This window comes from Hippocampus zosterae, chromosome 4 (genome assembly GCF_025434085.1).
Source record: "Hippocampus zosterae strain Florida chromosome 4, ASM2543408v3, whole genome shotgun sequence".
In the NCBI taxonomy this organism is placed as follows: domain Eukaryota; kingdom Metazoa; phylum Chordata; class Actinopteri; order Syngnathiformes; family Syngnathidae; genus Hippocampus; species Hippocampus zosterae.
The window spans coordinates 16,645,432-16,665,368 of NC_067454.1; the positions used below are offsets into that span (position 1 = coordinate 16,645,432).

Consider the following 19,937-nt stretch of genomic DNA (forward strand, 5'->3'; position numbering starts at 1 on the left):
TGAATAATACTTCAACTATGTAAGCAACAATCAATACCAAATTGAGTCCAGGGCCTGTAAACTGGGCACACAGACCCAACAAGTACACTGAGATGCTGCCACTTTACATCATTATGCTTCATATAATTGTGTGTGTGTGTGTGTATACACATGTGTGTGTATATATGTATATGTATATGTATATATATATATATATATAATATATAATCATCTCGGGCCATGCCTTGATAAGTGAAAAACTGCGGCGGGTTGGCTCCCCCCTAGGAATTTTTGTGTAGGTGTATCTGGGTACCAGCATGTTTAAAATATGTACCGGTAAATAGTATTTATACTTTACAAATTTGTGACAAAAGCTACAGCAGTACACGTATTTATTTAAATCTTCAATTATAAAACCGTATTTTTTTATGTCTGTACATTACCATGAACAAATCGTGGAACAGAAAAAGGCCTGAGGCTTTGATGCTCGTGAGTCTTGTTGTTGTGTTTTTGTGGTGCCGGTGAAACTTTTGGCCCATGAGGTCACCCAACAAATACACATCTGTCAAACTTTGTTTTTTTGTAATGGAGAAGAATGTTCCCAATCAGTTTAGATGAGGAAATGTAGGAGATTAATCCAAATGAATTCGTTGCGGGTGATTTTCGGTGTGAAACATGAGGCGAGACAACTGGAGATGTTCTCTCTGTTGGAATGCTTGTGTGATTGTGAAAGTTGGACATGTCGGGGGGAGGAAGAGGCACCACATTTTTATTCGCTGAGATATAAATATTTTACATACATAGAAAAAAAAACGTGCTCTTTTCGAGGAGCAGGGGTGGACTTACTATTTAGGTCAACGTGGGGGATTGAGCCAACTATGTCTTCAAAAAAACGATTTATATTATTTGATTAAAAGAAATGTATTGTTTTAGTCTGAATCAATGTTAAAACCATGAATAAATCAGTCTTCTACCGTAATCGTTTGGACTGCACATTCGTCTTTCTCACGAAAGTCCATCCTCTTACTGTAGATAAATCAGGATTTTTTTTTCTCTGTGTTGTTGGATTTAAAACTAAATCTGACAAAAATGTTGGCAAAATATTCATTGCACCTCTGATCCAGACTAATCATAATGACTAACAATCAGTTAAGTATGATATACACGTTATATGTGCCGTGTATTATATTAATTGGCAAGATTTCTTTGTACATGAGCTTGATCAAATACGCAGAAAGACGGCTAAAGTTGAACTATTTAACCTGTCACATGATTTAGCATTATGAGCTAAAAATAATGAAATAAAAGAACAGTGACACCTGGTGATCCTCAAGCACAATTTATAGCATGTATTATCGCCGACATTGGATTTGAAGTGTGAACGTACAAAAAAATGTCATCAACCTCCGAAAATGATGGCCAAAGTCATATGTTGTAAAGAAAAGTGCACAACAGCGCAAACAACTCAGGATGCTTACCACCTCTGCTAAATTCGATCTACATTCTTAGTTAAACCGATCATTCAACTGTAACAGTCAAATTAATTGACTAATAAATATAATCAGCGTTTGGTTCAATTTTTCGTATTTTCTGAAAAAAAAGGTGGGTAAAAATGATTCAGGAAGGTGACGATACGAACAATAAAAATGCGACGTTAAAATGTTTCGTTTGAACCTTTGAAGTGTCATGACAGACTGAGTAAGATGGTCTTGTGCTGCCCTCTAGTGGACACTTGCGGTCAGAAGATCCATGGCGAAACAAGTACAGTACACAGCAGGCATGTATCTTGCATTGTATCTATTTTTAATGAGTAAAACGACAGACTATCACACGCTGTGACATGATAAATGAGGAAAAACGAGTCAATCCAGTATTACGCAGTGAACCATTCGGTCACACAAGTCAATGTACCACTGTGTGTAATCAACAAATGGAATGTGGGTGAGGAGAGAAAAAGGTTTCAAATTGTTTTAAGGTGTTGTCATCGGTCGTTCATGAACTTTGACCTTGGTAATTCTTGCTCTCCTGCCAGAACTTCTTCCTCAGCTCAAGCTCCACGTCGGTCACCGAGGCCGGCCCCCAGTTAGTCACCCTCTGGGGAGCCTTGTGGCCTACAAGACGACACAGTGATGTCTTTGAACCATACGACGACAAAGTGCTCCTCGTGTAGGCAACAACACCAGCAAAAAAATCACCATGTTCTGAACTCCTCTTTCCACGCTAGTGTTATCTGATTGTTATCCGGAGGACTTGCGCTATGTAAAGTTAATGGGTACAAGTAAAAGATGTTATTTTCATAACGAAATATGGTCATTGTATTATCAGCATAATATTTCGAGCTAATTATAGTGCATTCATCAATGATTCAATAAAATCATTTAAAAAGGTTTCATGTCTATTTTTAGTTGGTTTAAGTAATGTTTCATTTTATTTATTTTTTTACGATAAATCAATAAACCAATCAGATAACCAAATAAAAAGATTTAACTGTAAAATAATTGTTATAATAAGTGAACAATGACTTCCCTCTTTAAAATGATTTATAATTCAGTGAATTCTAAATCACCAATTATTTAATAAACGAATTTTCAAACCTTGGATTTTACAGTTCTCATTTCAGTGTTTTATTACAATCAATCAGATGAATAAGATAATGACAAAAATCTGATTTTTAAAATACTATAATTTTCACCAAAAATATGTTTTGTAATATTCAGAAATGATTTAAGTATAAAGTACTGCATTCAGCAGTTATGATGTGTATGTTATATAAAAAATGCAAATATTAGATGTGCATTTTAAATTGTTTATTTCCAGTAAATCAGGCAATCAATGAATGACATAATTATGGCAAATCATTCCCCATTTAATATGATTTATAAGGATTGTTTTGGTTGACCATTTCCGATAAATCAATTCACCAATTATTTCACGAGATAAACAAATAAATAAAAATGACTACATCGAAAGAAAAAAACAACAACTTTGTACCTGGCTGGATGAGACGCACCAGTCCTTCATGTTTGGCCACTTGGTCTTTCCACTTCTTGGTCTTGTTCGAGGCTCGCTCCAGATTTCTCGACACCTCCTGTGTGATATGGATACAGGCGCATAAGAAAGTATGTACAGGGACGCTTTCACGGGGAGCAAAGTGATGATGATTCGAAGGGCAGGTGACCGAAGAAGTCGGAATAAATAATGTCGCAACTTTCTCAGTCAATTCGGGATATGGTAGAGAAGTACCGCTAGATTTCTTTCGCTAGTTCAACCCTCCTGCGTTCTCACGAGTGCGCACAATCAAGGGGAGGGGAAAATATAATATTGGCACCATGAAGCTCATTAGCCCATAAAAATCCATATATTGGGGTCAAAGCATTGAATACACTACAAATTAGGGCTGAACAATTTTGAAAAAATATATACAGTATATAGAAAATATTCCAAAAATGTATAAGTGTGGTTGATCGTTTCCTCCCACATTCCAAAAAACATGGCAGGTTAACGGAACACTCTAAATTGTGCTGAGGTGTGAGTGTGAGCGTGGATGGTTGTTCGTCTGTGTGTGCCCTGCCTACTGCGCGAAGACAGCTGGGATAGGCTCCAGCACGCCCGGCGACCCTTTTCTGGATAAAGCGGATCAGATAACGGATGGATGGATGTTTCAGCCCAAGTAGTAATTCCACAATCCCGCTGACCTCGTACTTCTGCAGAGCACCGTGTCGCTCCGTCTCCACCCTCTCCAGCTGCACCACGGCGGCCTGCAGCTCTCGCTCCTTGTCCAGCCGCTCGGCCTCCAGCTCCCGCTTCTCGGCTTGGGTTTGGCACAGCGCTTGCTTCTGCTGCAGGTGGAGGCACTCCAGCTCCGCCCTCCTGGCGGCCTCCTCCTCCAGCAGCCTGTTAGGGGAACGCACTAGTACAGTCTTTGTCATGACAGGTGCGAGTGTGTGCGCCAGACCTGGCCTGCAGTCTGCGCATGGCCTCTTCATCCTGCTTGGCCTGCCTCTCGTCTTCCAAGGCTTCCTCCAGTTGACGGTACATGTCCTCCAGCTCGCGGACGCGCTGAAGGTACTGCTCCAGTTCACTGGACTGCTGGGCCACCTGCTTCTCCATCTGCTGACGCACCTGCACAAGCAAACACACACACACACACACACACACACACACACACACACACACACACACACACACACTCTATGACACGAGTGTTGTGTTGTTCTTGCCTTTCATTTGGCTCCCACCCGACCAACGCCGTGCTTAACTGCTAGCTAACCCAAGAGGCATTCCGTTCAGCCGTGCCTTACTCAATATACAGTACAAATTGTTCAAAATACTTGCTGTTGGTCAGCCCATGTGTTACTTTGACTTGCGAGCAAAAACTTGACATACAAGTGCTGCATGGATTGTTGAAAAAAATTCAAAAACGTTTAAACGTTGGATCAAGTCCAAATTTCAAAGGAACAAACTAGAAGCTGGTCAGTTGAACTTTTTTGTTGTTGAGAATTACAAGGTATATATTTACAACAACTTCGCAACTTTGCCTCAGGAAAAGATGTTTGACTTCATGCCAACTAACAATGTAAAATGCCCTAGAGCTATGGTGGCCATTAGGTAGATCTAAGACAGGTCCCAAGTAGATCCGAGGAGTGTCGAGGACAAAAAAAACAAAGAACCATTTGTGTGTCTTTGTACATGTTCGAAATATTTTTTGGGGTGTTAATGTACGCTGCACCCTAATCATTTTATCAGTCTCATTTTCACAAAAAAATATTTAAAAAATAAAATAAAGCAGGTAAATCTTAAATTTACCGTGGCACGTGATTACGTCACCGGAGGTTGTTAACGCTCAGGAGTCTGCAATTGTCTTTTATCGTCATTATTCTCATTCAGAGTTTGCTTCGTGTACAACTCACCGACGGTACGGGCAAAGAATAGGAATCTAGGAGGGCCCAGGGAAGCACTTGAAAACGGTACGTGTGAGCTACGATAGTTAACAGGCTGTGTGTGTGTGTGTGTGTGTTTGTGTGTGTACGTGTACGTGTGCGTGTGTGTACGTGTACGTGTGCGTCTGCGTGCCGGTAAGGATAGATCCCGGGAGGTTAGTTGATCGAAAAATAGATCTTCGGTCCAAAAAGTTTGGGCACTCCTGCCCTTTATGCATTTTTGTCGCTATGCAACAAATATTAGAACCCAAATGATGCACACTGATAACATAGCAACACTCGCAGTCATTATTTATCCTCTGCAAAAAATATTTTGAACAGTAAATACAAAATACCACAAGGGGGCAGTATCACTCTTCACCAACATTCCCTTTTTTATTTTGCTTACTTGTACAGTATTCTATTTTTTCTTTAAACGTGTATGATGGTTAGGATGTTACTGAAAACATTAAATGAAGAGTTGAGGGTGTAAAGATGCACATAATTATTTCCAAAGAAAAATCTAAATATGGAATGGTTTGCAGGTGCAACGATGAATCAACAAAGAATCGATGATCAAATAATCAGTAATTATTTTGATCACCGATGAATCCTTTTGAGACTTTGTTTAACTTCAAATTCCCCACAGGATGCATCCAAATCCTTTTGCGTCGTCTCTGATCAAGTAGAGCTCACGAATCTGACACGCACACACGCAGATGCGTCAACTTCTTTTTTACGCGTGTCCTTCCTGGAAGAACGGACGCACACATGAATGATGGCAGGAGCCCAAAAATAAAACGGCTGCGCGTGTTCACCATTTTCTCTCTCTCCAGGTCCAGTCTGAAGCGATCCTGCAGATCTAGCTGAGTCTTCCTTCTCCTCTCTTCCTCTGTCGCCGCTTCAGCGGCGACCGCCTCCATTTTCTGTCGGCAAAGAATCACATCAGGCCACATGGAGACAGATTTTAACTGAGCGTGGCGTGTTATTGTGGGAAATGGCACTCCATAAAATCACCATCTTGATAGTAAATGATTTGTTGTCCTATTTTGACCTAAAAGGGGTCATGGTGAAATGGGCCGTGACCAAAAAGCTCACATTGCAGGTGGCTAAGGTACAAGATGCTATTTGCATCGAGGTTTTACTTCCCTCTTTAGCGCGCGCGCGTGTGTGTGTGTGTGTGTGTGTGCGTGCGTGCGTGCGTGCGAAGTTGATAGTGTAATCCTGGACTGTTTGAAATGGAATCGCGTTGAGATCACGTTCATATTCAATTGACGCGACAGAAATAAAGCAGACTTAAACAATTACAACATTTGATTCACAAATAATTAGTATGAATGATCACGGAAATAAAATATCAGGGAAATATACTTCGTTCACTTGAATGAAGCTTACAGCTAAGCATACATTCGGCCAGTTTCAACTTTTTTTGTTTTTTAAAAATTCAGTGCGGCACATTTTTAAGTGCAGTTCAGTTGTATTGCACTTTACATTCACATATAATATTTAACTGTTTGAAATATTGGGAGGAAACACATTTCATTTATGTTCATGGGCAATACAGTTTCAGTTGAATTCTCCCGCGCTATCTTTAAACATTTTTAACGTGTAAAAATTGGTGCATAATGCTCCAGTGGCTTAAAACACAAAACAACAAATACACTTTTGTAGGAATGTTATGATATAATTTCTTGACGAAAGCTAAGGTCTACTACCTTCGTGTACTTTATTTAATGATTGTCATGATGTGGGCACTAGTGGTGCGAAAAGTGTGACCACCACGGTTGCAGTCAAGTTAGTAGATGTGGATTGAGAATGACTTCACTCAACCACATTAGCCAGAAGGAGCCCACATTTCAACCTGGAATTTTGAAAGATTTGCTACAAGCAGCAATGTATTGCCATAAATAGATTAAAAGAAATATGTACACTACACTGTTTTCAGTGTAGCATTTCCACCGCACTTGCGTCCTCGTGTGTGTCGCTCAAGCTGCAGTAAAGCACTCCAGACCGAGTTCTGAATGGAATCTGTGACTAACTTCTACTTCTCTGTCAATGTGTCATCAAAGCTGCACCTTCCTCAAGACGTCCAGTTGCATTTGGTTGCTGTCGTTGGCCGCCTGGAGCTGCTTCATCCTCTCGGCCAGGTCGTCGTCCTTCTCCTGCTGCCTCTGCCGGAGCTCGCGGCGCCTCAGCCTGGCCTCGCGATGAGGGGAGGGCAGCCCCAACCTCAGCAGCTGGATGCAGCTTTGAATAGCTGGCGGGTGATAAGGAGAGACGGAGCTCCAGTCAAATATTCACAGACAAAGCGGCAGGGAAATGACTTGACAGATCGGTTACAGAATAATGTTGGGAATTTCCTTGGCAGACAAGGTTATTTATTCAATTTTCAATGTGCAATGAAATGATGTTTCATATCAAATAAGTACAAAAGGCAAAAATCACACCCGATGACTTTGTTCAGTCTTTTCATTGTGGAAATGAATGTCTTCTACCTTGAATCCATTCCAGCTTCTTCTTTTTATCAGATGCGCTGATCTCAAAGCTTTTATTGGGGCACTTGATGATGAACAGACATTTCTTTGTTTCTCTGTCTGGGAGAGACTTTAAGAGAGAACATTATTTCTATTTGGGTTTTTTTTGTTTTTTTATCCACTTCCTAATTCCACCACTGTAACATCGCAATTAGATAAACCATTACCCAATTGGAACCCCCAAAAAAAGCAATATAAGAGCATGCTACTGCAGTGTGCATACTGTATAGTAAAAAGTCTACATAGCAGCGATGTGTTCCTCAAGCCGGTACTTGGCCTCAAGGACCGGCTGGAGGACCGAAGGGCGGTCCTTGGTCCTCGACCTAGGCCTCGGTGTCTAGTCCTTGGCCTTGGGTTGCCGGTCATCGGATACAACGAGGGATTAGAGCCCCTAATTCTTCGTCCACAGGTATAAAGTGGGGCGGAGTACCGCAAAAATCACAAAGAAATCAAACAAAATCCAAACCCACGTTGATAACTTTGTCTGGCGCTTTGGGGGGGGGGGGGGGGGTTGGCTGTCACTGACAGTCAGTACAACGTGTAAAGAGCGGCATCACAGTTAGTTTCAATCACGGTTCGTTGCGTTCGCGATCGGCAGTTTAAATAGCGTGTAAGCCTTTCTGTAACAGTGGTGTCTTTTATTTAGTTATTTTTGCACAGTCGTCACATCTGTGCAGTCCCTAGAATGTTTGTTTGACCCAAGTAATTTGCGTTACAGCTGGAGTCAATAATGTCGGCACTTCACTTCCGGGTTTGGCCGTTAGGATTTGGAGTCCTTTTGCTCGATTCCAGTTATGTTTGCTGAATGTTTTCTCATGTTTGGAATAATAAATATTGATAATACATAGTTTAAAATCATGGTTGATTGAATTATTTGTTATTATTATTGTGAAGTTGAAGGTATTAAATTAATTAATGTAGTATTAGTGGGAGTGGTAATAATAGTAGTACTCAGAGAATGTTTAGAGATTCAGCCATCTCGTTACCTCTGCGTCCCGCGTCCTAGACGCATAATTTTCCCAACAATTTTTTTGCCGTTTTGGGGACGCAAGGAAATTTCTCAGTCAGTTTTTCGGCTATAAATTTCGTCCAAAAACACCTTACGGTCGTTTTTTCGGCTAAAAAAGCCTTACTATACTTGGTCGTTTTCTTCGTGAAAAACGCCTTACGATACAAAAAACGACTTCAATAAGCCTTACTTATCATGTTGGTCAAAGAAAGAAGGGATATGGTTGCAACCTCTGTGGATTGAACACCCAACCACTAGTGTGAGACATGGTTTCTCTACCCCTGAGCCACACTACCACATAACTTCTTGTTTGTTTTGTGTTTTCTTCAATAAAGCTTCAAATTGTTAAAGAAAGATGTGACCTTGCTGCAAACACTGGGACTCGAACACCCAACCGCTGGATTTGGGACTTGAGCTTTCTACCACTGAGCTAACCCACCACAATGAACCTTTGGGTTGTTTTGTGTTTTTCCTCAAATAAGTTGTATATGGTGGTTAAAGAGTAGACACTGTTGCAACAACCAGGGAGAGAACACGCAACCTCTGGTGTGGCACGCCATCACTCTACCACTGAGCCAAAGCACCACATGGCGCAGCCGAGATGTGTTTTTTTATTAATCATAGTTGTTTTTTTCAGCTAAGCACGCCGTACTATACATGGTTGTTTTTTTCGGCTAAAGATTTTGTCCAAAAACGCTTTAATATACATGGTCGTTTTTTCCGCTAAAAACGTCTTACTATATATACATGGTCGGTTTTTCCGGCTAAAAATGCCTTTCTACACATGGTCTTTTTTTCGGCTAAAAACGCCTTACTATACATGGTAATTTTTTTCGTCTAAAAATTTTGTCCAAAAATGCCTTACTATGTACATGGTCGTTTTTTTCCCGCTAAAAACACCTTACTATACATGGTCGGGTTTTTTTCGGCTAAAAACACCTTACTATACATGGTCGATTTTTTCGTTCAAAAACGCCTTACTATACATGGTCGGGTTTTTTTTCGGCTAAAAACACCTTACTATTCATGGTCGATTTTTTTCGTTCAAAAACGCCTTACTATACATGGTCGGGGTTTTTTCGGCTAAAAACGCCTTACTACACACGGTTGGGGGTTTTTTTCGGCTAAAAATGCCTTACTGTACATGGTCGTTGTTTTTATCTAAAAACGCCTTACTACACATGGTTGTTTTTTTTCGTCTAAAAACTCCTTACTATACATGGTCATTTTTTTCGGCTAAAAACACCTTACTATATATGGTCTTTCTTTTTTTTTAGTTAAAACGCCTTACTGTTCATGGTCATTTTTTTCGTTGAAAAAAGCCTTATTATACATGGTCTTTTGTTTCATCTAAAAACGCATGACTATACAGGGTCATTTTTTTCGGCTAAAAGCGCCGTACTATATGTGGTCGTTTTTTTCGGCTAAAAACGCCTTACTATACGTGGTCCTTTTTTTTCCGGCTCAAAACGCCTTACTATATATACATGGTCGTTTTTTTCGTCGGAAAACACCTTACTACACATGGTCGATTTTTCCGTTCAAAAACGCCTTACTATACATGGTCGGGTTTTTTTTCGGCTAAAAACACCTTACTATTCATGGTCGATTTTTTGGGTTCAAAAACGCCTTACTACACACGGTTGTTGTTTTTTCGGCTAAAACGCCTTATTGTACATGGTAGTTGTTTTCATCTAAAAGTTTCGTCCAAAAACGCTTTACTATACATGGTCGTTTTTTTTCGGCGAAAACGGCTCATCGTTCACTTCAAAGAGCCGGCCGGCTCTTTGTACCGGCTCGTTCGCGACTGACACATCACTAGTGAAAATGTAGGTGATTGAACAGTCGGAGGTGCTGCCAAAAAGAACCCTTTCTACACTGAAATACAATGAAATTAATTTTGATTCTGTTTGCTGCAATACAAACCAGATACTTCATAATTGACCATAAAGTTAATTTAAAACTTAGTACCTCAATTCAAAAACTAAATCTGACATTGAAAAAAAATGTAGTTTTGTATTTGTAAGACTGAATATGCCCGCGACCCTAGTGAGGATCAAGCGGTACGGAAGATGAATGAATGAATGGATGAATGAATGAATATGAAAATAAACATAATTTAATTATCAGTGATGATCAAATTCAGTTTCAAAGAAAAAAAAGGCTGTTGTTTCAAATTCAGATTCAGTTATTCAATATGATTCAGAATAAAATATACAAATCCATCAATTATTCGAGCCACTGACCTTCAATTCAGGTAATTCAAATTCAGTATTTAGTTTTTGGTGGCAAATATTCCGCCCCACAGCGTCACACCTAGTTTAGTTTTGGTTGTAAAGTGTCCTAGAGTGTCTTAAAAGAAGCTTATAAATATAAATGTATTATTATTATTATCATAAGAAATTTCAGGGGGGGCGGCCCGGTAGTCCAGTGGTTAGCACGTCGGCTTCACAGTGCAGAGGTACCGGGTTCGATTCCAGCTCCGGCCTCCCTGTGTGGAGTTTGCATGTTCTCCCCGGGCCTGCGTGGGTTTTCTCCGGGTGCTCCGGTTTCCTCCCACATTCCAAAAACATGCGTGGCAGGCTAATTGAACACTCTAAATTGTCCCTAGGTGTGAGTGTGAGTGCGAATGGTTGTTCGTTTCTGTGTGCCCTGCGATTGGCTGGCAACCGATTCAGGGTGTCCCCCGCCTACTGCCCGGAGACAGCTGGGATAGGCTCCAGCATCCCCCGCGACCCTAGTGAGGATCAAGCGGTTAGGAAGATGAATGAATGAATGAATTTCAGGGGTTTTATTTTTATTGTTCATGACATGTACAAATGTTTGTTTTCCTAACACGCTGTCCATTTTTGTTTGCTTACAGCCGCTGTGAGACCTAACAACCTAACATCTTGGGCCTCAGACCAGGAAATTGATGTCACAATCAAAAGATGTGACATCAAGATGTCAAGTCAAGTCAACTGTATTTATAGAGCACTTTCAAACAGCCATCGCTGCATACAAAGTGCTGTACATGGAGCAATTTAACATGCACAATAAACAGTAAGAGAAATCGGTAATAAAGGCGGTAGAAAGCACAAAACAGTAAAACCAAGAACAAATCTAAGTCATGCTGAGTCAAATGCCAAAGAATACAAGTGAGTTTTGAGGAGGGTTTTGAAGATTGGCAGCGAGGAGGCTTGCCGAATGTTCAGTGGGAGGTCATTCCAGAGAGAGGGACCAGCAACAGAAAAGATGTGATCGGGATGGTGACAGGAAGGAGAGCATGAGAAGAAAAGAGGACATGGAGAGCGCAACAATTTGATGGACAGAAAAATACCGTTCAAGAGTAAGCTGCATTCCAATTTGGACTTTGTATTCACTGTTAAATAAAGAAAAGTGCATTTTTCCAGTGTATGTGGAGTGGAGTGAGGTTCACAAATTATGACAATAAACATATTTTTATAGCAGTCGTTTTTGAGACTTTTTTTTTAACGTGGGTCAAATATGGCTTAGTTGAGGTTGAATTCAGGCTGATATCAGGAACCTGTTCTGGCCCAGCGTCGGGTCGGAGTAGGGCCAGATATGGTTTTACAATGCGGCTCAGATCTGGGCCGAATGCGGCCCACATCGTGGATGCCAGACGTGGGCCACTGCCGGACCGTCATTCATTGAGGTATGTGGGCCGAGTGTACGTGTCGTGTCTGCCCCAGAGCTGGTCCAGACCAATTTTGCTGATTGGGTATTTTAGTCCGCAAACTGAGGAATTGCGCGGATGAAAGTTTGAGATGGGGGCGAAAAAAAAAGTCACAAAGGTCTACTAATTACGACAAGAAATGGGAATGCCAGTCTGATTTTTCGTATGAATCGTCCAAAGGGCGTATCACTAAACTCACCTGAAATGTATGCACAGAACATGAGAGCAAGATACAACGAGAGGCACGATTACGAGGCAAGTTGGTCATTAGATTTGTAGGCCAATGGTTATGAAAAATATTATGAAACAGTATTGGTTATTCTATAATTTACTGGTTGTAGCATGGTAACTTTATGAATAAAACTTTCATCACAAGGTGTAGTAATGCTAATGTTAACTGTTGGTAGAACTCATGATGACGTGAAAAAAAAAGAAAAGTCATGAAAAGCCTATTACCACAGCTGAACTGTAATGACTGAAACTTTTAATGGCGGCAAGTGATGCTGATTCTTAAATTATTCATGTGTGCAGATTGTTCTAAATTTTTTGCAAGCCACACTTTGAACACACGTTGAATAAACCGTTATTTCTTGACTTCTTTATATGGCCCAGGGAAACAGTAACTACAATGTGGCCCACGACAAAAATGTGTTTGACACCCTTGGTTTAAGTGATATCAGCCAACACAACTCATTCTGAAGGCCACGTGCAGAGAAAATTGGCATGGCAACACATACAGACTGAAATGGAATTGGACCAAAATAAATAAATGACATTTGCAAACACATCACTGAAGCAGCGCAGTCAAGAGAAATGCTACAAAATGGACAGACGAGACTGTTAGGAATGAAGGAAATGTCAAGAAATAGGAATGTCAAGTTTATATTGAAATTTAGGCTTCTGATCGTGTTTCGGCTCTGCGGTTCACCATCGCACAAAGTAAAACGTGTGATAATGTACCTCCACGGAGCAGTTTTGTTCCAGTGTGATGTGACCTTTTATATCAACAAGATCCTCGCAACGGTAGTATGACATTGAGGTGGGTCGCAGCACAAACCAGCGCTCTGTCCAGTTCTTCCGCTTATGGCCTTTTTTCATCATGTAGCCCTTTAAATACACAGACAGCATTAATCAGTAGACATTAATAATATGTTAGGAGTCACTGACTGGGGGGAAAGAAGGGGCTGGCACAGGGTTGGGATTTGGAAGAAAAATAACAATGCAGCTTGTAGCAACTCGGGGTGTGCATCTTTCCACAAAAGACGATTGATTCAATAGGGATTTCAAGGATGGTTCGAGTTGAAAGTGGACCGATTCGATTCACCTCAACTCAATGGAATGACGATTCCATTTGAACTGGCTCCAGTTCACTCAGGCCTCATCTTGCGAACTTTGCATGACCAAACTCAGAAAAGTGGTGAGCGGTGGGTGGTCGGTACCGAGTTGGCAAAATGGCTGCATCCCGAGATAAATCAAAATGTATTTATTTTTGCTGTTTAATTGACATTCCCCAAAGGCAATATTAATCCTATATACCAAATTTAGACTCGTAGTGCTGCATAGAACATATTTTGGTCAAGAAAACCTATTGTAAAAGTGCATTTGCATTTCATCGTTATGAGATGTTTGTTCTTATACATGAATTTCGGCGCAATGCTTATTGAACATGGAAGTGCACTCTATTTTTAACTGAATCACATTTGTAAAGTACAGTTTCTTCTATAGTTACGCACAATATTGATGGCAAAATGCTGCAGTGGCTTCTAATCATGCGACATTCATTTTTAACTCATTCACTCCCAAAGATGTTTTTAAATGTCTTTTCAGACTTGGTCCAGAATAGGCTGGTACGGAATGAGTTAAGGAATACGTCCAAGCTACCTATGTTCATTCATGTTGGTCATGACGCCGGCCGGGTATTGTATAGATGGCACTCGGTGTCATCAATTTCAGAACCACTGCCCATTAGATAGACGAAAGATTTTTTCTCTGCATTGACAAGTCATCGTGGACCTCTTAGTTCCAACCTGCTTTATCACGTCCAGTATGAGCTCCTGGAAGACCTCGTTGATGCCCATCGAAAGACTTTGCTGGTGCATGCCCTTGCTGAAGGCACCTGTTCCCACCAGTTGGATCATCTCCCACACAGTCAGGAAGCGTCTGCTGCTCAGCTGGAGCTTGGCATCCGAAAGGTTCTCCTCGCTCCACCCGCTCGCCATGGCGTCCGTTAGCTTTTGCAGGAAGTACTCCAACTAAAGACACGGCGGCAACTCTCATAAGCTAAAGCGCAATATAATAAGAGAGAGGAAGCAGATAGAAGCAAGACCCTCTCACCTCCTCGGTCACAATGGCCAGCGGGTACTTGTCTTCAGACAGGAAGTTGAAAATGCACCAGATTTGAAAGGCGTCAGAGTTTGAAATGAGGAGATTGCTTGTGCAGATGTTTTTCTTGTGACAAAGCGTCCAGCACATCTTGTTGAACTCCAGCACATCAAAATCCTCTTGTACCTGCACTTGGAAAAAAAAGCAGCATTCGCTACTTACACGATAGTGACGATACTGTTTTAACAACGATGCCTTTACAAAGATGACGATGCTCTATTTTGATCAAATCGAAAACATGACTAACACCAGTTTGTATGATGGTGTGTCATTTTATTCGTATAACACACACACAAAAAAACCCCCGTTTTGTTACATTTGCACTTTGCTAATCCAAACTGAGTATTATTATCCGTATAAAGACAGCGATAACTCTTGTAACTTTGCAAATCTACCTCAAGGAGTCTCCAGTGGTTGTGCAACTCCCCAAAGCAGTTAAAAGACCTCATTTTAATTCAAGTCAGAGCCCAGCAGGGAGAAGCAAGTAAACAGCCTCCAAGTAAAAAGAGAGAAACTATGGCACTTCACTCATTTTACTTCAAATGAGTGGGAAACGGCTCTGGAGAGGACTAAACTTGCAGCTATATCTTACTAAAAATGTACTTCTTGTAGCATTAGTTCCCAAGATGGATAACAGTACAGAAAATAATGGATGAAACAATATAAGCAGTGCTACCTTTTTGATTACAATGGAAGAGGAGAATGATAAAACCAGGCTCAGCAGGATATCTGATAGACTTCACTGAAACTTTAAATATATAAAGTACATATTACACGGCCATTGGATTTTTAAAAAAGGCCGATGAAGTGCTGCCTCCGTGAGGAAAAACACATCGCATGGTGTCTTTTTGGTGACAAGTCTGTGCATTGAAGTTGGCACTCGCTACTTCAGATTCAGGGTTCAAAGTGCAGCCATCATTTGTTCTGCACCGAATCATCATGGTAACAAAATAAATACATGCTCATCACTGGCTTGTATGAGACTGACCACCACCCCCTCAAAAGAGGCTAATTGCATCAAGACAAAAAGAGATACTTTAAATTGTGCTATTATTCCTGACCCTAGGCATATTTTAACAAAAGTACGTCACGTTACCGTGGCACCTGGGAATTGTATGAAATTGTGAGGAAAAAAATGATCATGTCTCCTTTATGAAATGTTTGGAACTCACCACCGTTATATATGTTTGTTATTTATAAATAAAATGAACGATGATAATAATAAAAGTTTCACGTGTTAATATTGATGGTGGTGAACACGAGGTGTGCTCGTGAGCGCGAATAGTTGTTGGTCTCTGTGTGCCCGGCGATTGGCCGGCAAGTGGCAACCAGTTCAGGTCAACTGCCAGAAGACAATTGGGCTAGGCTCCAGCACACTCGCGACCTTCATGAGAATACGCTGATTAAAAAAATGGATGAATGGATGATCGTTCATATCAAAATGTTATTTTTTTAAAATGCTTGTACAAGTGACGTTTATATGATTGTTGCGAGACTAGGGAGCAGATAATTTCTATTTTCATAATTTCTAATTAGAAAAGACGTTTTAAAATTTGGGATATGTGTTTCGACGTTCCAGCTAAAGGTTACACTTATTGCAGTTATTTAGAGGACTCTTGTCAAATTAACTTTTAATAATCTGAGACATGTTTATCGGAGTACATTTCAGTCAGGCTATAATCTCGATTTATGGAAATAGTTTGACTACCGGTAGTTAAGAGAGTGCATTCACTGAGAACTGCCCCACCTTGTCAAGAATGAACTTATTGAGGTAGGGCATATAGCCCTGGTTGGAGAGAGGCCCTTTATCATCATCTTTAAAATGCTCCTCGAAAGCCAAGGGGTCATGAGGAATCTTCATGACGGTGCACAGGCTATGAGATAGCACCTAAAAAAAAAAGCACACAGAACATATTCATCTGTGTCACAAAAGTGTTCAAGAGCGTAAATGTGTTACGGTTACGAAAATGCAAAATAGGGAGGCCTTATTCAAGCATGACTGACCAAGCAATGACACCGTTCTCAGAAACATTGAGAGGAGTTAAATGTCACTTCTTGAGCAGTTACCATGAGAACTACGATACAGGGCTGCGGCTTCGCATCAGCAGTCATACATTTGACAGTTGATGGCATGGTGGACTCTTTCACAGAAAAACTGCAAAGTATGCCGCAGGCCGGTGTACAAGTGCTGATTGAAGATACAAAGTATTAACGTAATGTGCTGTACGTTTTGGCTTTCTTCTTTGAGGAAAAAAAAACGTTTTTATAACCACATCCAAGATGCCCACACTATATTTCTGATTAACGCAATGTTATGTTCATTCAAATAATTTTGGGATTTTTTTTCAAAAATGATAACTCAAAAGTAACCCAATAATGCTTATTTTTGAACGAAAAGTACTATCCTTGCATAACTGTGTAGCAATACAGATCTGGATAAAATCCAGTCTTGGTCTTAAACATTTGCAAAAACACACTTAAAATGTCTCAAACACGTGGGAAAGAAACTGTTCCGCTCAGATGAAACGCAGGTTGAACTTTTTGCCCAGAATTCTAATAGGTATGTTTGGTGCAAACTGCGAACACAATACCGCTCATCATCAAAACATTTAAATGAGTTGGAATGTAATTGGTTGTCAGCACATAGGCTGACCCCAGACCCTCAATGACATAAACAGTGATATGTAGGCTTTTTTCCCCCATAGCATTGTACATGTATCCTTATTTTTGAAAATAAAGCACTGTACTATACTAGTGTTCAAACGATTGGAGTCACTCAGAAATATCCTTTTCCTTTTTAAGGAAAAGCATGTTTGAAGAAAAAACATTACATGAACCAGAATTACACTAGTCTAGACAACATGATTAAAAACAATAATACAAAAAATGGAAAACGACTTTTCTTTCCAAATGTTTCTGAACAGTTGTGTATAAATAGTACAATTTACAGTATTAGAGGTGCAACATTTAATCAACAACTAATCAAGAATTAATCAAATTAATCGATGAATCCTTTAGAGCCGTTTATCTTAACATTGTCCAAATGCTGATTTTAGTACCTCATCAACAGTAACTACTACATTTTCTCATTTATGTAGGCCTCAATAAAAGCTGCATGATTCCTAATTACGGCTATTTCATCAAAATAAGACAATAGCAAACAGATTATTCTTTGGGAAAACATCATTCTTTCTTTATTTGATGAAATAATGGATAGAATAACCGATTCAAAAATATCTGATAACTGCAGTCTGTTTATAATTGTTTATTTTAACCATCAGGGGAAGTTTTCTGATTTCACAGGAGATGAGGGATTTGTTTAATAGATTTGTAATAATAATAATAATAATAATACATTTTATTTGTGGGCGCCTTTCTAGAAACTCAAGGACACCTTACAACAAGCAGTTAAAATCACGAGTACAATGTTAAAAACTACATCAAATAAGATAAGAAAAAATACAACAAAAATAAATAAATAAAAATAATAAAAATAATGGCTTTATGGTCTGAGTGAATAGGCTTGTCGAAACAGATGTGTTTTGAGGCGGGATTTGAAATGTGTTAATGAGGCTGTATTACGAAGGTCAGCGGGGAGTGAGTTCCATAGCTGGGGAGCAGAGCGACTGAAGGCTCTATTTCCCATGGTGACGAGGCGAGCAGGGGGGACAGAGAGGAGGACAGAGGAGGAGGAACGAAGAGAGCGGACAGGCGTAGGAATATGGATGAGGTCAGATAGGTATGGAGGGGCTAGGTCATGAATGGATTTGAATGTGAGGAGCAGGATTTTATATTGAATGCGGTGTATAATGGGGAGCCAGTGGAGATGTTGAAGGACGGGTGTAATATGGTTTATGTATGGTGTGAGTGTGATAATGCGGGCGGCTGAATTTTGGACCAGCTGAAGCTTATGGAGGGTTTTTTGAGGGAGACCAAACAGAAGGGAATTACAGTAATCGAGTCGCGAGGTGACGAGGGTGTGTACAAGTATAGCAGTGGACTGAGGAGTGAGAGAAGAGCGGAGCCGGTGGATGTTTCGAAGATGATAATATGCAGAACGAGTGATGTGGTTGATATGTGAGGTGAAGGAGAGGGTGCTATCAAGGATGACACCCAGACTCTTGACCTGAGGGGAGGGGGAGATGGAAGAGCTTTCGAAGGGAATGGATTGTGGACTAATTGTGGACAATTAGTTCTCTATGTGCCTTTGTCTATAATAGCCTGCTATAATGTCCCATTTTTGTGAAGCTGGTTTGAAGAGCGCTTTTTTCCCCTTGTGAGTCAAACTTGTTTGAAAGGAACATGTTACCTGTATTCGACAATCAATTCCATTATTTAAAGCGACTACAACTGGTTATATGTATGCTGGAAAAGTACATTTACTGTAAGCACCTATATTAATTTTGTATAGTTTTTTAACTGTTAACAAGCTCCAATACTTACATTCGTGTGTGTGTGTAATGTTAGCATGTAAAAAAAATAAAAAAATAAAAGTTAATTGAATGAAACGCGACGATGAGCAGCAATGGGATGGCGCTCACCTTTAACTGAGACTTGGACACTTTCCCACGCTGGTCCACGTCCAGGGCTGTGAAAGCGTGCCATATGGACTTTAAAAGGTCTTCGCGAAACCACATTTCACTTAAGTCTTGGAGCCCGCGAGTGCGTTCGAGGGTTAGTGCCGCTTGGCTGTTTATACATGCGCGAGTCTTAGTGGTGGCGTCCTCCAGTCTCTTGTCCTGCCCGACAAAGCTTGTCTGTCGATGGCGCCATCATGCGCTACGTTTGGAACACTACGTCTGCAAATATCTTTTTTTTTTTAATCAAGTCCACCTCTGGTCAAAATCGGCTACATTATTAGTTAACAGTCAATTGTGACCTGAACTGAAATCAAAACTTTGTACTTGGTTCAGTTTTTCCGGAAACGACTTGGGGCATTATTTTAGTAAGGTCATAAAATGTGAAATGCGGACCATCACTGCATAAATGTTAAGAAACACTGCTTTAGATTGTGATTTCAATAATTTACACACCAAGTGCATGCTTTGTGTAATACAATGCACTATTTGACATTTCGGAGGAAGAAAGTATCCTCCAATTCCGAATGGCCATTTGTAGGTCAAACGAGTCAGATCCATTAATTCACTCAACACATGAAGATACTTTTAAGAGAGCAAATTCCTAGCCGATTTCTCCATTCAAAGTGGATTCTTACTTATTTCTGAAGCAGTTTAATTTGGGCTTTAAAAGCTACAATAAAAATGGTGCGAATGTGATGAAACATGCAGTGTATCCATATGGAAATATGACATTCTATTGTGAATTACGTAAATAGCATTTGGCCTAAGATTATGTGGGATGCACCTATATTATCCTTTTTCAGCAGAGTACTTAAGAGTGTTTTACCGGAAATGCCAAATAAACAAGTGCTATAGTTT

General features: G+C 40.3%; 1 protein-coding gene across 1 annotated transcript; it reads right to left on the bottom strand.

Annotated features, from left to right (window-relative positions):
- Positions 1-1,761: 1,761 nt before the first annotated feature.
- On the bottom strand, positions 1,762-19,210 carry swap70a (switching B cell complex subunit SWAP70a). Its single transcript, XM_052063643.1, has 12 exons — positions 19,041-19,210; positions 16,247-16,387; positions 14,452-14,625; positions 14,145-14,369; positions 13,078-13,224; positions 7,394-7,502; positions 6,974-7,155; positions 5,717-5,824; positions 3,935-4,101; positions 3,675-3,873; positions 2,971-3,067; positions 1,762-2,090 (listed from the first exon to the last, which is right to left on the bottom strand). The coding sequence occupies exons 1-12, from the start codon at positions 19,134-19,136 to the stop codon at positions 1,972-1,974; spliced, it is 1,764 nt and encodes a 587-aa protein (XP_051919603.1). The 5' UTR covers positions 19,137-19,210; the 3' UTR covers positions 1,762-1,971.
- Between the last annotated feature and the right edge of the window lie 727 nt (positions 19,211-19,937).

Excerpts from the sequence above, each read along its gene's own strand:
- swap70a (XM_052063643.1), bottom strand. The coding sequence starts at position 19,136 with ATGTGGTTTCGCGAAGACCTTTTAAAGTCCATATGGCACGCTTTCACA. Across the intron at positions 7,156-7,393 it reads GAAGCTGGAATGGATTCAAG|CTATTCAAAGCTGCATCCAG; the intron begins GTAGAAGACATT and ends ATCACCCGCCAG. Across the intron at positions 2,091-2,970 it reads GGTGCGTCTCATCCAGCCAG|GCCACAAGGCTCCCCAGAGG; the intron begins GTACAAAGTTGT and ends GTCGTCTTGTAG.